The sequence below is a fragment of the Talpa occidentalis genome, unplaced genomic scaffold, assembly GCF_014898055.3.
Source record: "Talpa occidentalis isolate TD23 unplaced genomic scaffold, MPIMG_talOcc4v2.1 talOcc4.10, whole genome shotgun sequence".
NCBI lineage: Eukaryota > Metazoa > Chordata > Mammalia > Eulipotyphla > Talpidae > Talpa > Talpa occidentalis.
The window spans coordinates 14972421-14992830 of record NW_023600993.1 but is presented as its reverse complement, the minus strand read 5'-3'; the positions used below and the strand labels follow the sequence as shown (position 1 = coordinate 14992830).

At 38.1% G+C, this 20410-nt stretch overlaps 1 protein-coding gene across 2 annotated transcripts in view; it reads right to left on the bottom strand.

Annotated features, from left to right (window-relative positions):
- Window positions 1-20410, bottom strand: part of KCNH8 (potassium voltage-gated channel subfamily H member 8) — a 246037-nt gene that overhangs the window by 37604 nt on the left and 188023 nt on the right. For both annotated transcript variants that reach the window (XM_037524877.2, XM_054691469.1), the window contains exons 9-11: window positions 17033-17232; window positions 15887-16136; window positions 9601-9815 (exon numbers count right to left, since the gene is read on the bottom strand). In XM_037524877.2, the coding sequence (XP_037380774.1) occupies window positions 9601-9815; window positions 15887-16136; window positions 17033-17232 (665 nt within the window). The remainder of the gene's footprint in view (window positions 1-9600; window positions 9816-15886; window positions 16137-17032; window positions 17233-20410) is intronic.

Sequence of the window (20410 nt, the reverse complement as noted above, 5' to 3'; positions counted from 1 at the left end):
TCAAGAGAAAAACTGAGTTTTACTAGATGGCCCCTAAGGTCCCTTCCATTTTGAACATTGTTATTCTGTGGATGTGGAAACTTGTATATATACAAATGAATGAATTAAATTCCAGTAAGCTTCATTAAACACAGAATTGGTACTAACAATTTCAGTAGGAAAACATTATAAAGATGAATAGAATATAAGTATTGTTCTCAAAGAACTTAAAGGTATACAGCTACGTTATCCACTTATAACTTGGTTGAATTCTTACAATTCATTAAAAAAAATTTTCCCATTGAAGTATAACATACAGGAAAATGTGCACAAATCAAAAATATACAGCTTGATGAATGATCAAAAAGCTCTGTGGTTCTCTTTTTCCTTATATTTGACATGTGATGTTTATTTTCCCATGGAAACATGTTTCTGGTAAATGCTCCAAAATCCTATAATAGAGCTAGCATTCAGGGCTCATAGGATTAAGGGATAAACCAAAAATTTATAACTGTTTTCATGAATGAATTACAGTAAGTTTCAGTTGCATTTGGAGTCATGTGGTTTGGGACTGCAACTGCAGTTTCTCACCCCTCTACTTACTTGCTGAGGGAATCTTCCTTAGCTAATTCTGTATCTAGTACATAAACTGAACAGTTTATCTCCAAAGTTATAGTAAGAATAAAATAATTTCATGCTTGCACAGTTCTTAGCATACAACTTTGCTATATGAGCCACTAAACCGTCATCATCATCAACATCATCTTTGTTGCACAGCACCTTTGTCCAGTGGGCAGGGCTGTTAACCCAGGTCTCTAGGAGAACTGCAAGAGGGCAAACTCTGTCCTGTACCTCTAAGGCTTAAACAAGCATCAAAAATGCAGTGACCACCATTGTATATAAAACAGAAGAATGTTTGTACAAGTTCAACTGTTTTAGATCCCACCTATAAGTGATATCACACAGTATTTGTCTTTGACCTATCTCATTTAGCATGATGTGCTGAAGGTCCATCCTTGTTGTTGCAAATGTGTTTCAATAAAAAAAAAAAAGTAGTGTGGGGCCTCCCTGGTGGCACTGCGGGTTGAGCACAGTGCTGTGAAGTTGTCTGCAGCCTCTGCAGCACGGGTTCGATTCCTGGCCAGCCAGGGAGATACCGACTTGGTGCGGCAGACCTCTCCTGCCTCGCCCGCTGCTCCCCTCAGTAGTGTGTTTCGGTTAGTCTGCCTGTTCTGCTCCCCACTCTGTCTCTGGTGAATCCTCTCACCCTCCTGCGCCTCTGGCCTGTACCCAAGTTCTTGAATAAAAATAAATAAATCTTAAAAAAAAGTAGTATGGAATGGGGACCCTGGGTTCCCCCACAAGAGTCAGTGGGTCCAGTTTGGGGATTCCTGGTGGATGAGTCTAGGTAGTTTTTCATTCTCAAGAGATGTGCCTAAGTTGAACACAGCCTATTTGTATGTGTGTGCATATGCAAATTTGCCCCTTTTTATTTCAGGCAGAACGTCTGCTGTTCCCTGCATGATGGAAGCAACCAGGGAAGTAGGGAAAGAAAGACTTTTTTGTCTTGTTTATGGGATGGCAGGTGGCCTCTTTATCCTGACTTTCTCAACCCAGCTCACCCCCTTCTCCCCTCAAAGAGTTTAAAAATCTAACTGCTCACTGTTCAACTTATTAACACAAGCTGAAATACCCAGATGTTATAAAATGTGGCTGATCTCTTTGCAGGCTGTATCTCATGCTATTTGATTGACAAAAGGCTGCACAGGAGAGCATCCAGAGGAGATGAAATTTGAGCCCACTCAGGGTGGTTTATATAGCTTTTGGTGTGTGCTCTATTTTTTTGTGCCTTTATTTGTAATATATATTAAAGGGTTTTTCGTTTCTAGGAAATGTTGTTGAGATGTACAACCCACAATAATGCAGTTGCCCACAGTTCATATATTAGAGATTTGGTTCATTTGTCCAACAACTATCTCAGCCCACCCACCCCTTTTTAGGATCCTGTCTCTTATCCCAACTTCTCAATCTACAGGGTTGCCATGGAAATCACCATATTACAATAGCACAATCTCCTTCCATCCTTGACTGTCCAACATGCATACGCACGTGCTATCTGTGCCTATTTCCTGCCATTTGGACACAGAAACAACACAGCAAGTCCAGTGCAGTAGAGAGAAAGAAAAAGTAAGAAGTAAGACATGGAGAGGAAATTCTAACAGAGATTGAGAACCAGATTCTAAGAATTCTTGAAATTCAGAGGGGTGTGTGTGTGTGTGTGTGTATGTGTGTGCACATGTGTTCTATGACCCCATAAAATACCTGGAATCCTCACAGTAAATCTCCTCTGTCTCTAATGCTGTATGAGTTGGATTTCTATTACCTGCTTCATGCTGAATTGCCCCCATACTTACCAGGATTCTCAGACTGGCTTATTTGCCAGTGCCCCTACATCAGCTTTGTCTAAAATAGAATTTGAAAAAGAAAGAGTAACTTCTTTTAAGGAATATAAACCTCACTTCTCTGAACCATGAGATGGGCAGAAAAGACAACTTCAGGGTTAGAAGAGAGTAAACTTAGAGGTCAGTGGCGTTCAGTCTCCATAATCTTCTTTGAGAAGGATAAAGATGGGAATGAGGCTAATAATAATGGAGGGAAAGAAGCAATAAGTTCAGGCGATCACTAAGCAGAGGAAGTAGGATCTGTCCATGGTATGGTAAGTTCTAGAGCAACCCTCATTTACTCAACATCATGAGCATAAACACAATACAAATGCTTTGGGGACACTGATGAAATATAATCTCTCCTTCAAGCTATTGTGTTTGCTAGAATATCTGGATCCCTGAAAGATACCACAATGCAGAAAGTTCCAGAATGTAAAAAATATATTGGATGCAAGTAACATTTCCAGGCCATTACTTACTAAGTTTTTCTCTATTACACATGGCACTGTCTTAAGCACTGTAAAAGTGTGTGGGGGGTCAAAGGGTTCACTACCGATACATCAAGGAAGGTTTTTTTGCTCCCTATGGAAGAGTATTTTAAAATACACAACTGACAAACAAAACACTTGTTGTGCCTGGGATGGCAAGGAAAGCTGACATGATAAAATAACATGAGTCTTTTTCAATATGCAATTTTCTAAGAACAATTACCTCAGAAAGGTGCAGAATTAATTATGTTCTCTTGTTACACAAGACTGAGCTAGCAGATACACACCTACACACAGGCTACTCTTGAAGAGCTAAGTATCTGAGCTGTCAGATCTGATTTTAAAAATTATTACTATTCAGTAAATCATTTTCAAGAAAATTGTTTCTAAGCAGCCCAATCTTATTTCAGATTGAAATAAGGACTAAATTTAAAGCAAGTCCCTCCTTTGGAAATAGCTCCCTTTTGAGTTCAATCTTGAATTAAATTGTAATATAGTCACATAAAAGACAAGAGATTTTGGCAAATCACAGACTTCTCTGGGAAGGTCTATTCAGGCTTGTTTTTATCTAAGTGAGGAAGCCTGGAGTTGAGCCACATGGATATAGAACAGCTTTAATTACACAAGAAATTGTGTAGGGCCAGGAAGTCCAAGTGGACACAACTCAAGAATGTGTGGGAGTTAGATGTTTTTTCCAATGATACTTGTATTTGAGATAGGGGTAACTTCTGAAAACAAAACTGGAAATAAAGATTCACCTTTGCATATTAAAGACATGGAGTGATTTGCATACTGGACCGGGATCTAGACACCCAGAGAAATATTCACACTTGCTATCACCAAGGCTCATGCTGACTAAGGAACTGAGAAATACATGGCACAAAGTACAGATTGTATACCTTGCAGTTTACTATTAAGGGCAACAGGCCTAGATTACATTTTATATTTATAGATATTAATCGTAGGTATCTATGATTTATATAGTTATAGGCAATAAGCTGCATTAGTAGACCCTGAAGTGTTCCACATGTAAATTCATTTCACTCAAAAAGTTCCTAGCCTCATGCCCCGGGAAATAACAGTGAGGGGAACAAAAGTTTAGAATGATTTAATGGTTAGCAGTACAGGTTCTCTACTTTTTGGGGGTATGAGTGTTTTAAGAGTTCATCTATTTCTATAGAAAATATGTATTAGCTTAGATTTGAAGGTGGATCCTTTTTTATCTTAACACAACTTAATGTTACCAGATCACCTATGGTAATTACGTTACTGACCGGTACAAGGTTGGTTTGTCCCTCATATTTTTCAGCATAAATTGCTTCTATAACTTTTGAAAACCTCTTGTGCTGAACCTGGGGGAAGTAAAAAACAAGTGTTTTTCAATTTAACTTTTCTTTCAAATCCTACTATTGACTCTGCAGCTTTGTTACTTCTGAGAATAGAATTCCAGATTCCCTTGGCTTTTCATTTTAAACTCCATTTTCTGGCTATGTAGGCTGCTGTCATCAAAGACTTTACTCATTTTCTCAAAACTTCATGTAGGTTCCAGGTCCCAAAGTAGAGTTTTTGCAATTCATTCACTATTTGTTCAACTATATATTAAACTATGTATTAAATGTTGATTCTGCATTATGCTCTGACTTAGGCACCAAACATGTAGCATAGAACAAGATAGAGTTTCCAGAAAATAGACATTCTAGTAGGAGAAATTGATCATGTATAAGAAAATATGCATATTGAAGTATCTTTAGATCTTGGCACATGCTATGAAAAAGAAAAAGTGATGTGATAGAAGATAACTAGGAGGGGTAGACTCCAAAGCAGGTGGTTCGGTAAAGCCAGAGGAGTGGCATAGTAGGGAGAGAGAAGAGTTAAGGCAAGCTGGGACCTAGCACCATGTATGAGGGCAAGCAGGTTGGTTTGCTAGAGGGTAGTGCTGCATAAAAGATGACAGATGAGTTTAAAAGGCAGGCAGGAGGATAAGGTTATGGATAAGAATAGAGCAGGGAGGACCATTACTTCACTTCTCACCTGTCATGGTCAAAAAATATGATTCAGCACCTGCCACACATACAGGTACCCATGTGCATGAAACTCCATGGGTTGGTGAGGACAAGTCAACTCTTCTATTGGCATGAAACCTTTACATTCAATTATGCTTATTTACACATGTGTTGACTAATATATATGGCCATTCTGGAACTTTTGTATTGACTTATAATTACATAGTTGTTTCACCTGAGGGTCCAGACTAAGGCATTGTATTTTGTAATGATATTATTTAAGCCATGGCGCTTGGTCTACAGAGTGTGTTAGCAGAGGAGGGGGACATTGGGATATTATGATGAATGTTGAGGTTTTGAGCTGTTATGGGTTAGCCCTGGAAACCACCCAAGTGCTATCAAAATGCCAAAGTAGACAAAAGCTGCTGAGAGCGGGTGCTCCTCAAGGGCTCCCTTGTTTCTGCTGCGAGGACCTCCTCTGAACTTTGGTGTGACCTCTTATGCTATATTGGAGATGGGGGTTCAAAAGTCTTCACCTAGAGGACACTGGCTTTCAGGAAAATGGGGAACTATCTCTGCCTTTACTAAATAGTGGGGCAACTGAAGGAGCTTTTATTTTTTTAAGCTGATCAGGTTATATGGACAATAATGAAAAATGAGGAGAAATGAGACAATCAGTACAGTTTTTAACAGAGCTCATCACTGAGAAAACCCTCAGTAAGTTAAACTGGAGAATTGAGCATCGTTTTCAGCAACAAATGTGATTTGTTTCTCCACAACCAAGCCCATGTCTACCATGTGCAAAGTACAGGATATTTTATTTGTAGCCACATCATTGTCTGATCTTCAGTCCACTAGCATTATTCATTTTTGAAAGCAGATATTTTTTTCTTTTTAAGTGATTCTGATTCTTTTTTTTTTTTTAAGATTTATTTATTTATTTATACAAGCACTGGGTACAGTCAGAAGCGCGGGAGGGTGAGAGAATTCACCAGAGCCAGAGTGGGGAGCAGAGCAGGCAGAAGGACCGAAGTACACTGCTGAGGGGAGCAGCGGGCGGCAGGAGAGGTCTGCGCGCCATGTGGGACCCTCCTCCAGTGGCCGGGGAGCAGCCAGGGATAGAACAGGCACCGCAGAGGCTGTGGGCAGCTTCGCAACCCAGCGCTCAACCGCTGCGCCACGGGGGAGGCCCCTGAAAGCATATATTTTAAATACTCTTCAATCATTTATTTGCTTATCACAAATTCAAAATTTTTGTATTAAGGCAAACTAAATTTAACAACCAACAACAGATAAGTTTGTGCTGAAATCAATTTCATAGGATTTAGCATGAGAAGCACTGAAGCAAATTTCTCATAATCTGCGTAGATAGAAATAGCCAAATTAATCTGTGTCATTATTGGGGTCACCTAGGAAATATAAATGAGGGCAAATATAGAAAAAACACTGGGTGCAAAAAATGCATAATTAACAGGAGGTCAGACTAGTGCTAGCTGTTCTTTTCACAAACTTAGAAAATATCTTATACGTTTTTATTAATTTTTCTATAAGAGGTTGCTGAGCTGTCATTCTGAAGTTATATATATTTATCACTGTTTTAGAGGCTATAGCTTATTGCTACTTTCATGTCTCTTCTTAATTTTAAAAATTTCCTAAAATGCTTTTTGATTTTTCTTTTAAAATGGGTTCATTATTTGTCTTCTCTTTACCCAGATGCTTATGAACTTGTAGTTTATAAGCCAGTTGGGGTTACCAGGTGAGATCTGGAAGGCAAAATTGGAAAGATGCCAGACAACTCAAGAGAGAGAATGAAGCTAGGATGTATCAGAAATAATGGGGGCTTGGAGGGTAGAAAGAGATGTGAAAGCAGTAACAAATGACTTAACATGTGATTTTTTTAAGACTAAGAACAGGTAAGTTACATCTGTATCTTTTGCATTTCCATGCAAATATTCCTCCTTCTAAAACCCATGACCAACTTTCCACAAAAGCTTCAGCCCACCAAAAACTTTGTGTGATTGGAAATTTTTGAGTGTTTGTTGTGTTTATGGAAATCCAGGACAGGGGCCAGTTTCTGCAACCAGAGAAAGTTGCAGAGCAGAGTAGGAATCCATAACCCTAAGTTACTACCAGAATACAGCTTCTCGTAAGAGTCATGCTACAGAGAGGGGTACTCCAGTTTTTCTTGCCTTTTGGAAGCGCAACAGCCCAGGATCCTAGTTATATATGTACATAGAAGTTTTGAGTGTTCAAAGTTTAGGAAATACTAAATAATAGAGGTTTCAGAGATAATTGTCACTTCCAATTGTTCTTCAAAATGCAGTTCACAGAGAAACCTCTGGAAAGAAGTCATTCTTTTGGTTCTAGCCAAAATGAATTAGTTTGCACTGAACTAATCCTCAGTCATAAAGAATTATAAAGCTGGACAAAATACGTAAAATAACTGTTTGAAAGCACTGGAGAGTAATCAACTCAGTTAGGTAAAACTTGGAGGTCTGTGACCCCTGAGAAAAGGGAAGCACACCAGTGTGAGCACCACAATTACCTAGGAATTTTCCTGAAGGAATTTGCTATTTCATTTGATGGAAGAACAGAGTAGAAAAGAAAGGAGCACTCTGGCTGAGTAGAGAGTGGGTGAAGTTCAGGTGCACCAGACGACCTGGAATTTCTGGAACCCCAGAGAAGAGGCAACTCCACCCATGTGGCCCATGAAGTGTGAGCTAGTTCCTAAATCCAGCCCCTGGGCAGCTCTGCAAAGGAAAACAGCCAGCAGAGGCAACAAGGCAGAACAGAGCTTTTAGCGGTGCTATGGTGCTGAGGAAACGGAGATCAAGCCTGGTGAATGGGAGGGACTTTGGTCAACATCCAAGACTCTGAGCTGAAGAATTAGAAAAACCATGTCTTAGAAGTAATGGTTGCCACTCTAGAGTAGGGACAAAATTGAAATAGACCTAACAGAGCCTCAGAGGACGTGTGTGTGGGATGTCCGTGATGCACTGGTACTCTTTCTGCCTGCCAAAAGGAACCTCATCCTGTTTGTAGGAATATAATATGGACAGTTTTTCAGAATGAACAGCTACATTTAAACAAAATTATGACATCGGCTACCAAAAGAGGCAAAAAACAAAAATAGGTAATCAAAATGATCCCACTTGGCAATTCAGATCTTGGAATTTTACAATCATTATGATGAATGTTTTAGCAAATAGAAAAAAAAGAAATATATATATATATATTTAATCCATGACAAAGGATCCTTAAAAAGTAATCAAATAAAAAGAAAATATTGAGGTTCAAAATTTTCATTTTTCCATGCTGGGGAATGTTGGCTATTTCTCAATCTCTCAGTTCTTTCCTTTTTTTTTTTTAGTTACTTCTACCCACTAATTTACTTTCACTCTTCAAAAGCAGTTGTCATATTAGGCTGTTATGGAGAGCACAAGAGGCCCATGTTGTTTTAAAATTCAGTTTGTTGCATGGGAAGACATGCAAAGTACCTTAGATTTTGAGATGACAGTGACCTGGACTTAGCCTTTGTTCTAGTCACCTACGTTTGTGTCATCATGTACAAGTTACTTAACCATCTGATTCTGTTTGCTGTTCCATAAAAATTGACTGACATGTACCTTACAGAGTAATTTTAAACACTAAATGAGATCTTTTATAGGGACAGAATGCTAAGTACAAATAGGTTTCCAACAACATGGACATGTCCTTTGCTGTTTATTGCTCTGAATGGAGAGAGTGTATACTCAGAACTGGTAATCCTGAACTTCAGAATAGGAGACCATTTCTGTATTGACTGTCATGTGTTTTCCTCAGTCAAAATGAACTAATGCACAATTAGGATTCTTTCTCTAGCTTTTAAAGTACAGAATATCAATGACTAACAGAATACATGGGATTGTCAAAACAATAGCTTCTTAGACTCCTGGGGGTAAAAATTGAATACTGCAAATATTGGGGACAAAGCTCAAGAAAACAAAGCAAGGCTTTGGTTGTTATATAATGCTATGCATGCTCTGGCCTGCCTTTTCACAATCATTCCTATTAAATCATTTGTCTCTCTGACACACCTAATGAAGTCATATTCACGACCAGCTTAATCACAGGATGCAGTTCGGTACATATTTTGACAGGAAGGCTGTTTGTATAAACTGAAACATGGAGCAAATATATATTTCATAAAATGTTCATTATGTTTTCAGTGTGACAATCTTTGGCGCTAATTCTTGTATGCATATTTAGATATTTTTAGAGTGTTTTGGGTTCTGGTTAACAAAAAGATTATTCTGAAGCAAAATCCATGTCAAATAAATGGAACAGAACAACTATAAACACAATAAATTGTATCTGGAAATCTTTAAATTCTGGAGAAATCACACATCTCTAGTTAAATATTGTATATTATTAAAATTAATTCTAGTTATAAATACATGAACATAAGCAAGAAGTGAGTTAAGAGAAGTTACCCATAAATAATACTTTCCTGGAATGTTGATGATAAACTCCAGGTTTGACTTCTAGCTAATTATTTAATTGCTCAACTAATGGCCAAATAGTCATATCTTATATATTCAGAGATTTTTTAAAAAGTGAGGTGAGGTCATGGCCTATGCCTTTACTGTTAATGATCTCCTGGCCCCATGCTATTAGGCCTCAGCACTAATTAAAAGGGAGACTTACATCACTCTCATGACCTTCTCGAAGATTGTAGGTAAGGTCATGCTGAATGTCTTCTACGAATTTGTGGGCATATTCTGGGTAAAGGTCCAACACTTCAAAGAGTCCTTTGAGGATGATACACTGGAGATCACAGTAGGTTAAAGCCTTCACATCTGCATTGGTCTTGATCACTTGGTCCTTAATTGATAGATTTGCTCCAATTAAATCTCCTTTCCCTTGAAAAGGTGAAAAAAAGATGTCACTTAAAAAAAAAAAAACAAACAAGCTTAAGACTGGAAAATTCATTTGATTTACAAGCTTCATTTTTGTGTAATTACACTGAAAAGAGAAGAACATTTGTCTGGAGAAGGGTTTTTAACCTCAGCAATGTTGCAATTTGGGGCATGATAATTCTTTTCTTGGGGAGGACCTTTTCTTATTCACTTAGTAGACTGTTTAGCAGGATCTTACATTCACATTTCCCACCCTCACTCATGACAACCAAAAATATCTTGACATTGCCAAATGTCCCCTGACTGATAGCACTGTCCCTGGGTGAGAATACTAATCTAAAGGGTCAAGGCCAAGAATTGTCGGTCATAGATGGTTCCATACGGGCCTCACAGGATTAAGTGAATGACTTTAAACAAACCCTTTGACATTTTTGTCACAGTTGCCTTAACCCTTCAAGGGAAATGATAAGGGATTAGACTGCGTATTAAAAGGCTCTGTATTATTGAGATTAATACATCAGGAGATGTATTAATAATTTTGATTCTAGCAGTGTGGACAATAATATAAGCATTACCATCAGCTCTCAGACATACTCTGGTTGTTTTATTCAGCTCTGAACATGTCTACAAGATAGAGGGTGATGTGGGAAGAGGAGCCTCCATTCCTCTTTTTAGAGGTGGGAGGTAGAGATAACTATTAGACATGATGGACAATGAAATACACTCCATAAAAATATAAAAAATGATCATAGTTCTATAGCTCTGCCAGTTGTTAAAAAAATCTCACTTTCACTGTCAGAAAAGAAGTGAAAACAAGTAGAGGGAGGTTGTGGCAAGACGGGGGCCCTCATATACTGTTGGTGAATGATTATGGAAAGCAGTATGGAGATTCCTAAGAAAATTAAAAATAAAAATTTTTATTTATCCAGTTATCCCACTTCTGGACATTTATCCCCCAAATACAAAAACACTAATTCAAAAAGATACAACTCCTACATTTATTGGAACATGATTTATAATAGCCAGAGCTGGGCATGATTCAAGTTCCCATTGACAAGTAATTGGATAGCGGAGATGTTGTACACACACACACACACACACACACACACACACACACACACGCATACTACTCAGCCATGAAAAAGATGAAATCCAGTCATTTGCAACAACATGGATGGCCTACATGCTTAGTGGCATATATTGGATGGAGAAAGACAAACACTGTATGATTTCACTCTTATGTGGGTATATAAAAAAACCAAACAAACAATAAAATAAATGAAAAAAACAATCTTTTAGACTATAAGACAAATGAGTGATTATTATAAGGGAAGAGGGAAAAGTATGGGTCACCTGGCTAAAAGGTATCAATTGAAAGGTCAAGGATAAAATAGGACATTTAGTTATGAACTTACTGAAGTATAGACAGATATTGATTTCTAATCTAATGAAATTTATCTAATACTGTAAACCAGTATTACTTCAATAAAAGAAAAAAATGAATAAAGTTATGAGCTCTTCACTTATGCCATCGCCAAGAGAACTAATAGAACCTTGCAAGTCTTCTGTGCCCTAGCCCACACCCAGCATCCCCTGATATTTTGCCTGTAACACTTCAGCCTATCAGTTTGAGGTTGAAATTCATCTTCCTGCGAACTATTTTGCACCCTTGGGATTGCTGATTAGATAATATCGGAAAACATACTTGAATCTTTAAAATCTGTAAATTGATTTAAATTAGTTCAACTTAGCAGGAAGGTGAGCATAACTGTACATTGCTGGCAAAAAATTGATTACAGCTTCAAATTTATAGATTAGAGCTTCAGGTTTCTTCAAATTTGCTAAACATCCCACTGAGACATCAGAAAGAAAATAAACTGAATTCTCAGGCAAACTTAGGTTAAAAGCTGAGGTAATGTAACCAAGTTCACGGAGGACACTGGGTTCATGGCTACAACTTAGGGGTTTCTGTGTCTTTATTCTGTGCTCAAATAGCATCTTACCTGGTCTCTGACTTTGTTTTTTCATGGTTACTCTGCTCCATTTCATAGGAACCAGCAACCAACAATTAACCAACCAACCAAACAGCCAAGAAGCAAATAATATCTTTGGAATGTTATAAAACAGTTTGCTGCATTCAATTTATGGTTTTTTTTTTATAATTTTTTTTAAAATTTTTTATAGAGGAATGTTTTATTTATTTATTTGTTTGTTTGTTTTTTTGTTTATACATGCACTGGGTACAGTCAGAAGCATGGGAGGGTGAGAGAATTCACCAGAGCCAGAGCAGGGAGCAGAGCAGGCAGAAGGACCGAAGTACACTGCTGAGGGGAGCAGAGGGTGGCAGGAGAGGTCTGCGTGCCTTGTGGGACCCTCCTCTGGTGGCCGGGGAGCAGCTGGGGATCGAACCGGCGTCGCAGAGGCCTCGGGCAGCTTCGTAACCCAGCGCTCAACCGCTGCGCCACCGGGGAGGCCCTCAATTTATGTTTTAATGTCTAAATTTTAGTTTTTACTGTACCCAACGTTTCTGGAAGTAAAGTCTGTGGAATGTAGCAGGATCCAATAAAAGTAATAATTGGCTTTACTGCATTTAACAGTAAAAGGAAACATACAGATTAACTATGCAGACCTGAGACATTCATACATATTTATAGAAGACGAAAAATGGAGCATTTAAAAATTATTACATTCTATCTAGGTATTACCTTCAAATTAATATTGTCTTTAAACCTTGAAATCAAACCTGTCTGATAGAAATAAAAAGACTAAACTCTATTCTTGCAGACACTAAGGCAATTAAATAGTGACATAATGATAAAGAATCCAGGTTTGATTTATTGTTGTTACCAATATCATTAATCTTGAAAATTTTGATTCTTGCATATTTTGTTAGAAATCTAATTTTCTGCACAAAAACTCAAAGTTGGGACAGATATGAGATAAAAATATAGTCAGGATGCCATGAATAGTGCAAATTATCAAATTTTGTATATCTGAGAATTTATCATGATGCAGTGTCTTGTCAAAATGAGCTCTCACATTTTCTTTAAGATTTATTTATTTATGCATACAAGAACTGGGGTACAGGCCAGAGGTTTGTGTGTGTGTGTGGGGGGGGGCGAGAGGATTCACCAGGGACAGAGTGAGGAGCAGATCAGGCAGACTGACTGAAATAAACTGCTGAGGGGAACAGCGGGCAAGTCAGGAAAGGTCTGCTGCACCATGTGGGTAGCTCCCTAGCTGCCGGGGATTGAACTTGTGCTGCAGAGGCTGCGGATAGCTTCACAGTGCTGTGCTTAACCCCTTGCGCCACTAGGGAGGAACCTCTCACATTTTCTGCTCAGCAGTTGGTGTTTGGGTAACTTTAAAGTTATCACACTTTGGCACCTTGGATGGTCATTGTATGGCTATTTGTGGCCACAGTGGCATCAGCTGTAAAAGAAGTACCAACATCTTGCTAAACTTAGCACCCTCTAAAGAATTCCAGCTTACTACTGTTTCAGCGACTGCTGGTGAAGCATTGACAGTACGTGCCGGAGCTTGTGTTAGCACTGCTAACAACACGGTTGTCATCCTCATTCATTCACAGTGTTGTGCATTTCTCATTATCTGGATTATCTGGATTTGAGAACTAGATCTAAGTTTCTTGGTTATTGTGTATCTCAGGAGCACTGTGTCTAAAAGAAGAGAACGATACCTGTGGACTCGTCTAGTCTCCGTTTTTCAGAATTCTGTTATTGACATTTGCTAATCAGTTATTCTCCCATTGGGGGGAAAGGGATGGGATGTGTCTGCAAACTGTTCGAGTTACAGCCATAACTTATGTTAATTACAGTCAGGCAGACTGATGCCATCTGTGAAGAGTGCATTAATCGGTGCTTTGTTGTTTTCGTTTAAACATCAGTGAAGACATTGGTGAAAAAACACAATTAGTGGAACATGAAATGAAGGTGAACAAGGCAACAACTCTGTTCCCATAACAAATTCTGGCCTGTATGTCCACTGCCTTCCCAGACATCAGATTAAGACGTGCCTTCACATATTGATTGAACAACAGAGTTGGCTGAATAACTTATGACTTGACAGCTGTGTGGTGAGACTTTTCCCCTATAACATTATATATTAATTCATCTTGTTGGCAGAATGAACATGTAGTAAATATCTCAGATCAAATGTGAAGCCATGTACTTAAGTTTATCAAAATCAGTATTAATTTGAATTAGCCATATTAAAACAATTATTGCCATTGGGAAAGTGAGATAGTCTCCACTAAAATAATGATAACCATGCAGGAAAAATATTAATAATTTATTATCTGTGTTTATGTTTAGTTGCAATACCACCGATGTGTGTTTAGAATGGCCATGTAGCAATTTGCACTTAAATCACTTTTGATATACACATGGCAGAAGCAAAGATGTGGCCACATTAAACATGGAAATCATAATTAATGGAGGAATCGGGACCAGAAGCAAGAGACAACGGATTAAATCTTTCAGTGTAAGTACAATTATTTTTTAAGTAAGAAAAGACAAGACCACATAGAGTATATAAAGAAAAAAACAACAACAAATGGATGAGCTAAATAAAATCATGTACTGCAAACAGTGGTAGTTATATAGAAATTTCTTACGGATTTGTACCGCTTCTGGATTTGTACTCCATTCCTAGAATTGTTGTAAGTTACCATATTTTTACATTTTGGAAACAGTCCATAAGATATGTTCAAAATGGTGCTTTTTATTATTTTTGCTTAAATATATATCAAACCATAAGTCTCTGGAAAAATAATTGTCTTTAAAGACAGGAAATGGTAATAGATTAGCGATGATATTTTCTATCCATAATTTTATGTGTATCTCTTAAAAAAAAACCTCATTTATTTTGGCTGTACCTCCTTCATTTATTATTTATATATCCAATTAATATTCATTAGATCCACCTTATGATCCGGTAACTCTATTCCTAGGTATCTACCTGAAAAATGCAAAACCACTAATTTGAAGGGATATGTGCATGCCTGTGTTCACTATAGCACTATTCATAACAGTCAAGGGGTGGAAACAACCTAGGTGCCCAATGATGGGGGAATGGATTAAGAAGATGTGGTATATATGCCCAATGGAATACTACTCAGCTATGAAAAGACAAACTCTCACCATTTGTGACAGCATGGACGGGACTGGGAAATAAGTGAAATAAGTTAGAAGGAAAAAGACAAATCCTGGATGGTTTCACTTATACCACAAATATATTGAAACAAAACAAAGGGTCATGTGAAACCAAAGAAATAACAAGCCCTAGAAATATGACAGCAGAAGTGAAGCTACCAGAGGGGGAGGTAGAGGGAAGAGAGCAGAGTGTGGAGGGCACCCACTGGGTTATGGAGAAGAATGGGTACTTTGTGTGCTAACATATATCTGAAGGAGTGTGATCCTGTACATTTATTTATTTATTTATATATATATTTTTTAATAGAGGCATGTTTTATTTATTTATTTGTTTGTTTGTTTTTTTGTTTATACATGCACTGGGCACAGTCAGAAGCACGGGAGGGGGAGAGAATTCACCAGAGCCAGAGCGGGGAGCAGAACAGGCAGAAGGACCGAAGTACACTGCTGAGGGGAGCAGCGGGCGGCAGGAGAGGTCTGTGTGCCATGTGGGACCCTCCTCCGGTGGCCGGGGAGCAGCCGGGGAACGAACCGGCGCTGCAGAGGCCACGGGCAGCCTCGCAACCCAACGCTCAACCGCTGCGCCACTGGGGAGGCCCGATCCTGTACATTTAGATCAAATATAGTGTTATAAGCCAATGTAACCTTAATAACGAAAATGTTTATACTGCTTGATTTTTAACAAGCATCAAATGATATGTTAAACACAACTCTTAGCACATTGTAAACTTAATATTCAGCATTAATAGTAAAATAGTTGGCAAATTAAGCCCATATGAGGAATATCCTGAGTCCACTTATTCAACCATAATTTTCCTACTTTCCATAGCAGTTTTCCCTCCTATTTCATCTCCTTAAATTTTCCAGAGTAAAATTTCATGAAATCTTTCAACTCACACCTACCTAGAATAGCCAGCACCATGCTGTCTTTCAGAACTTCCATGGAGCCCGAACAGACAAAGTAGATGGCTTGCAAAGCATCTCCTTGACGGAGCAAATACTCTCCCGGAGCACAGAAAGAGGTTTTGATGTGTAGAGACAGAGATCTGAGGCAGCCACGGCTGGCACACTCAAAAAGGGACAACTGTAAGATTTCCTTGTTTAGATGCATAGTGATGTCTGAACGCAGTTCATCTGGAAAGTCTTTCAAAAGCTGGTAAAGATGAAAGAGGAGATCAAATTGGGGTAAGTGGAGTCTAATTGATTTACTTTGTAAGCCCACAGGGATTTTTTTCCCCCCACGGTTTGACCAATATGAGTATCAAAGAGGGCAGATAAGTATTTATAATCCTGGAGACATTTTTCAATGACTGTGATTCCAAGTATGTGCTACTGAAAAATCAGCTGATAATAAGTCTGGAGAAAGAGAATAAATTAATAAAAGAATCCAGAATGAAAACACAGAGCTCATTGTGACTTGCTTTTCACTAAGACTCCCATTTGGGATAGAAGATAAGGACTCCTAGTGTTTCCTCTGGTGAAATGATCATACAAAGCACAGAGAAACCAAATAATCAAAGAAAAAAGTTGATTTCTGGTTTGCTTGGGGAGTTGTTGGAATGGTTGCTTGATTCATATGACACATTTCTTACAGTGGTAGTCTGAGGAGTTTCCGGGGGGGGGGGTGGTTCACCGATTATACCTTTGCAGAAAAACACTTATTTTTTTACTTTGATAGTTTGGGAGGCAACCATTATGTTGGTGAATTTAATATTTCAACATTTAATTTAAAATTTCAAGATTCTAGTATTTAACTCACATAAAAAATGGTTCTTTTCAAAGAGAGTCAGAGAGTATGAAAATAAGTCTGCCTGATTGACCAAAGTAGCAAGCAAAATCTTAAACATTGATCAAAGGAGAGGCATCTGGACAACATAAGCCAAAGCAGGTGAAAGAAGATGGACTGGGTTTCATGAAGGATTAAAAAAAGTCAAGCGAGAGAAGTTGCAGGTTTGTTGTTCACATCTGAGGGCTACATGAGAGCGCCTTCCTTTTACCTTAGAGTATGTTTTCTGCCTGAAAAACATCAACATGAGAAATGAACATTACCTCATTTGAATCTATTCCATTGTTGACTGACCAGGTTGTTTGGAAATATTCGAGCATCCTCTGCTTGAGCTGCTGGGGCAGATGATGGACACGTATGAAGTCTTTCAGGTCCTTAGTTCTAGTGTGATAGAGGGACCACCTGGAGTACATCCTCTGTATGATCGCTGTCACGTTTCCAAACACCAAGGCATGCATCAAAGCTAGCAAGAACAACACAATATATAATGGAAGAGAAATCCAGGAATTCAACGCTTAAGTCTAAATTTGTAGCCTAAATATCCTGCAGTGAAGTAGAACACGATTACATGTAATACAGCTATTTTGGTACATTCTGATGCAGTCATTTTGGTTCTGTGTAACTTGATCAGAGTAAAAATACCTTTTGAAATACTCAATAACATGCAGGCTAGATCCCTTTGATCAATACTTCATCTGTTATCTGTCATTCTGGCTATGATGAATTTTTATTTTGCACTCTTGTCATATATGTATTATTTTAACTCTTACATATAGTTGAATAATTATGATGAAATAATTTTAATATTCTCATAGAATAAGCTATAAAGTTGTGGCTTCATAGTTATTATTATTTTAATAATAGAAACATTGAAATCATTCTGTTATAATCTTTCCATAAACCATCATTTAAAATTAGTTTTGGGAGATTAAATAGGACACATTTATATTAACCAAAGCTACTGAGAAAGTTGCTGGAAATGTCATTGATTTCCTGAACAATCTGAGGCCCAGATTAATATGGTTCCAATCCTCAATCACATTTTTATCTCCAAAGCCACCCTAATGTTAAGGGGATATCAGAAAATTTGAGCCCATTGGGGAAACAAGTGAATTCACAGAGGAAAACAGGTATTCTGCTTGGACTCATTATAGCCTTTTGAGAAGAGCTGCAGGGAGTGGGGGCAGATGTATGCACCTTCATTTCGATGAGGATTTAAAGAGTTAAGGCATTTTTAAAAAGTGACTAGTATATGTGTGAAAAACAGTGGTAACTCAACTCATGTTAATTTTTCTCGTGAGAGTGAAAAGTGTTATGAATTTTCAACACGCTCAACGAAGTTAAATTTGGGGAAAAGGACCCAGATTTAAGGTTTTCCAGCTGTCACTTAAATAATTAAGAGTAGCTCATGGTGGAAATAACTTCTTGATAGACATTTGAGACATATTCAATAGGTGTTTACTACACCCAAGTGCATCTAAATATATATTTCTTCCACCTGGTCAAAAGCATCCCAAGGAAAATGCATGTTGTGTAACAACTTTCTGCTGATTCTAAATAGAGATTCATTCTTGTGTATGGTTTTAGAAACACAACAGTTCTGAGGCTTAACTATTTTATTTGGAAGAAGAGACCTCTATTTATGATAAACACTCAGCAAAGAAAAGAACTGACTCTGCTCCAAGTCGAAGAAATTAAACCACGATTTCAGGCTCCGTTAATATACTTATGGGCTGGGTGTTAGGAAGCCCTACCATCTGTAAAAGTATGTAATAGTCTTTTATGGAGATTAAACTGAGTACCGAGGACAATTTTATTTCATTTATTTTAACACTGCTTTCCTTAATTATGTGTATGATTTTAACTTTGCTTTGCTTAATTATAATGTGTAAAGCACTTAGAGTAAGAGAAGTAATATGTTCAGATCATTTAGCATCCTAATTGTACATTATCAATAAAATGAATTACTGGATTAATTGTAGCATTCATAAGGGTTGTTGGAAAGTACTAGTCTATATCTGAGTCACCCTAATTTCAAAGTCTCATTTCAGCATAGGAAAATACTTCTAATTTAAGTCATTTAAAAAAAATCAAACCCTAGCTTCTCATACTTTTTCAGTTTCCAAAGTTATTATTGCTTCTCTGTCACTGGTTATCAGTTTCACACTGGCAGAGACTGTGTGTAACTGTCAGGCCAAATCATCCCATCTGCTACGAAAGTTTGACTCAAGAACTTCTATATCCAGGTCAGTTTGGAAATTATCATTCACTTTTCCTTTTACTCCTAGCAAATGTGATATGCATAATTCTTAAAGTAGCATGCTCAGTCTGCTGTTTGCTGAGTGTGTGGGTAGCTCCTTGTCTTTGTGTGGGAGTTTTGTAGAAAGTGCATTTTGTAAAATCTTATCTTAATCGTCTCTTTGGAGGAACCTCAACAATTGGGATCTAAGAAGAAATTGAAGAGACTTCAAATGAAATTGGACTCCAGTAGAACTGTTGGCCATCATCGCTTTCTTCTTTGGTTTTTCTCTTCCCCTTTCCCTTCCTTTTATCCCTGTTCTCCCCACCACAACAGGTTCTCTAGCTCTCTGGATTTTGGACAACACTGCTCTCCTGTGGTATAAAATCCTTGCTGATTTCTTTAGATAGATACTTTGCAGTGCCTTTGAAATCTACGCAGGGACCATCCACTCCAGCATAAAAGGATGCCAGAGCTGGGCCTCCCTGGTGGTGCAGGAAGTTGAGTGCAGAACCATGAAGCCGTCCACAGCCTCTGTAGTACCAGTTCGATCCCCGCTGGCCTCGGAGCAACCCACATGGCGAGCAGACCTCTCCTGTCTCTCCCGCTGCTCCCCTCAGCAGTGTATTTCAGTCAGTCTGCCTGTTCTGTTCCCCGCTCTGTCTCTGGTGAATCCTCTCACCCTCCCACACATCTGGCCTGTACCCTGGTTCTTGTATAAATAAATAAATCTTTTTTTAAAAAAAAGGATGCCAGAGCTGAGATTTGGGGTAGTCTTAGCTGACCTCCTCTCTCCCACTTATTCATTGCCCTGGAATTTTCCACTCCTTGTTATAAGTTGAATTGTAGATGGCAGATGGCAGAGAAAACAGAATGAGAACAATTCCCTAAATAATAATTTTTTTAAAAGTCATCTTAAACACAGCCCAAATATGGGTAAAATAAAATCATGTCAGGATAGTAGGGGTAGAATGAGAAGACCCAAGGAAAGCCTTGGCTCTGTCTTTTTCATGATGACAGGCCTCATTTAAACAGGAAATGTCCTTAATGATGGAGCCTCTTCACCAGGAAGCTTTCATTCTTAGTAACTCCGCATAAACTGGGGCTAACGCATTAGTGATTATTAGGCAGCCATTACTAAGTATAATAGAACTTTTAGTGACATGAGAAAAAGTTCTCAGTTTATTTTGTTTGTTAGCAAGGATGTGTTGTCAATATAAATATTCTAGAAAGTAGGAATATATACATCTAAAAAGACCAAAAAGGCTCTTTTGGTGATGGGATTATGTGTAATTTTATTTTAGAAGTGGATTTTCCAGTCTTTTCTAAATGTACATTGCAGTAGGAAGAAATAAAGTAGGGAATGAAAGAACATCATCTGCCTAAGTGCTTATTTCTATTA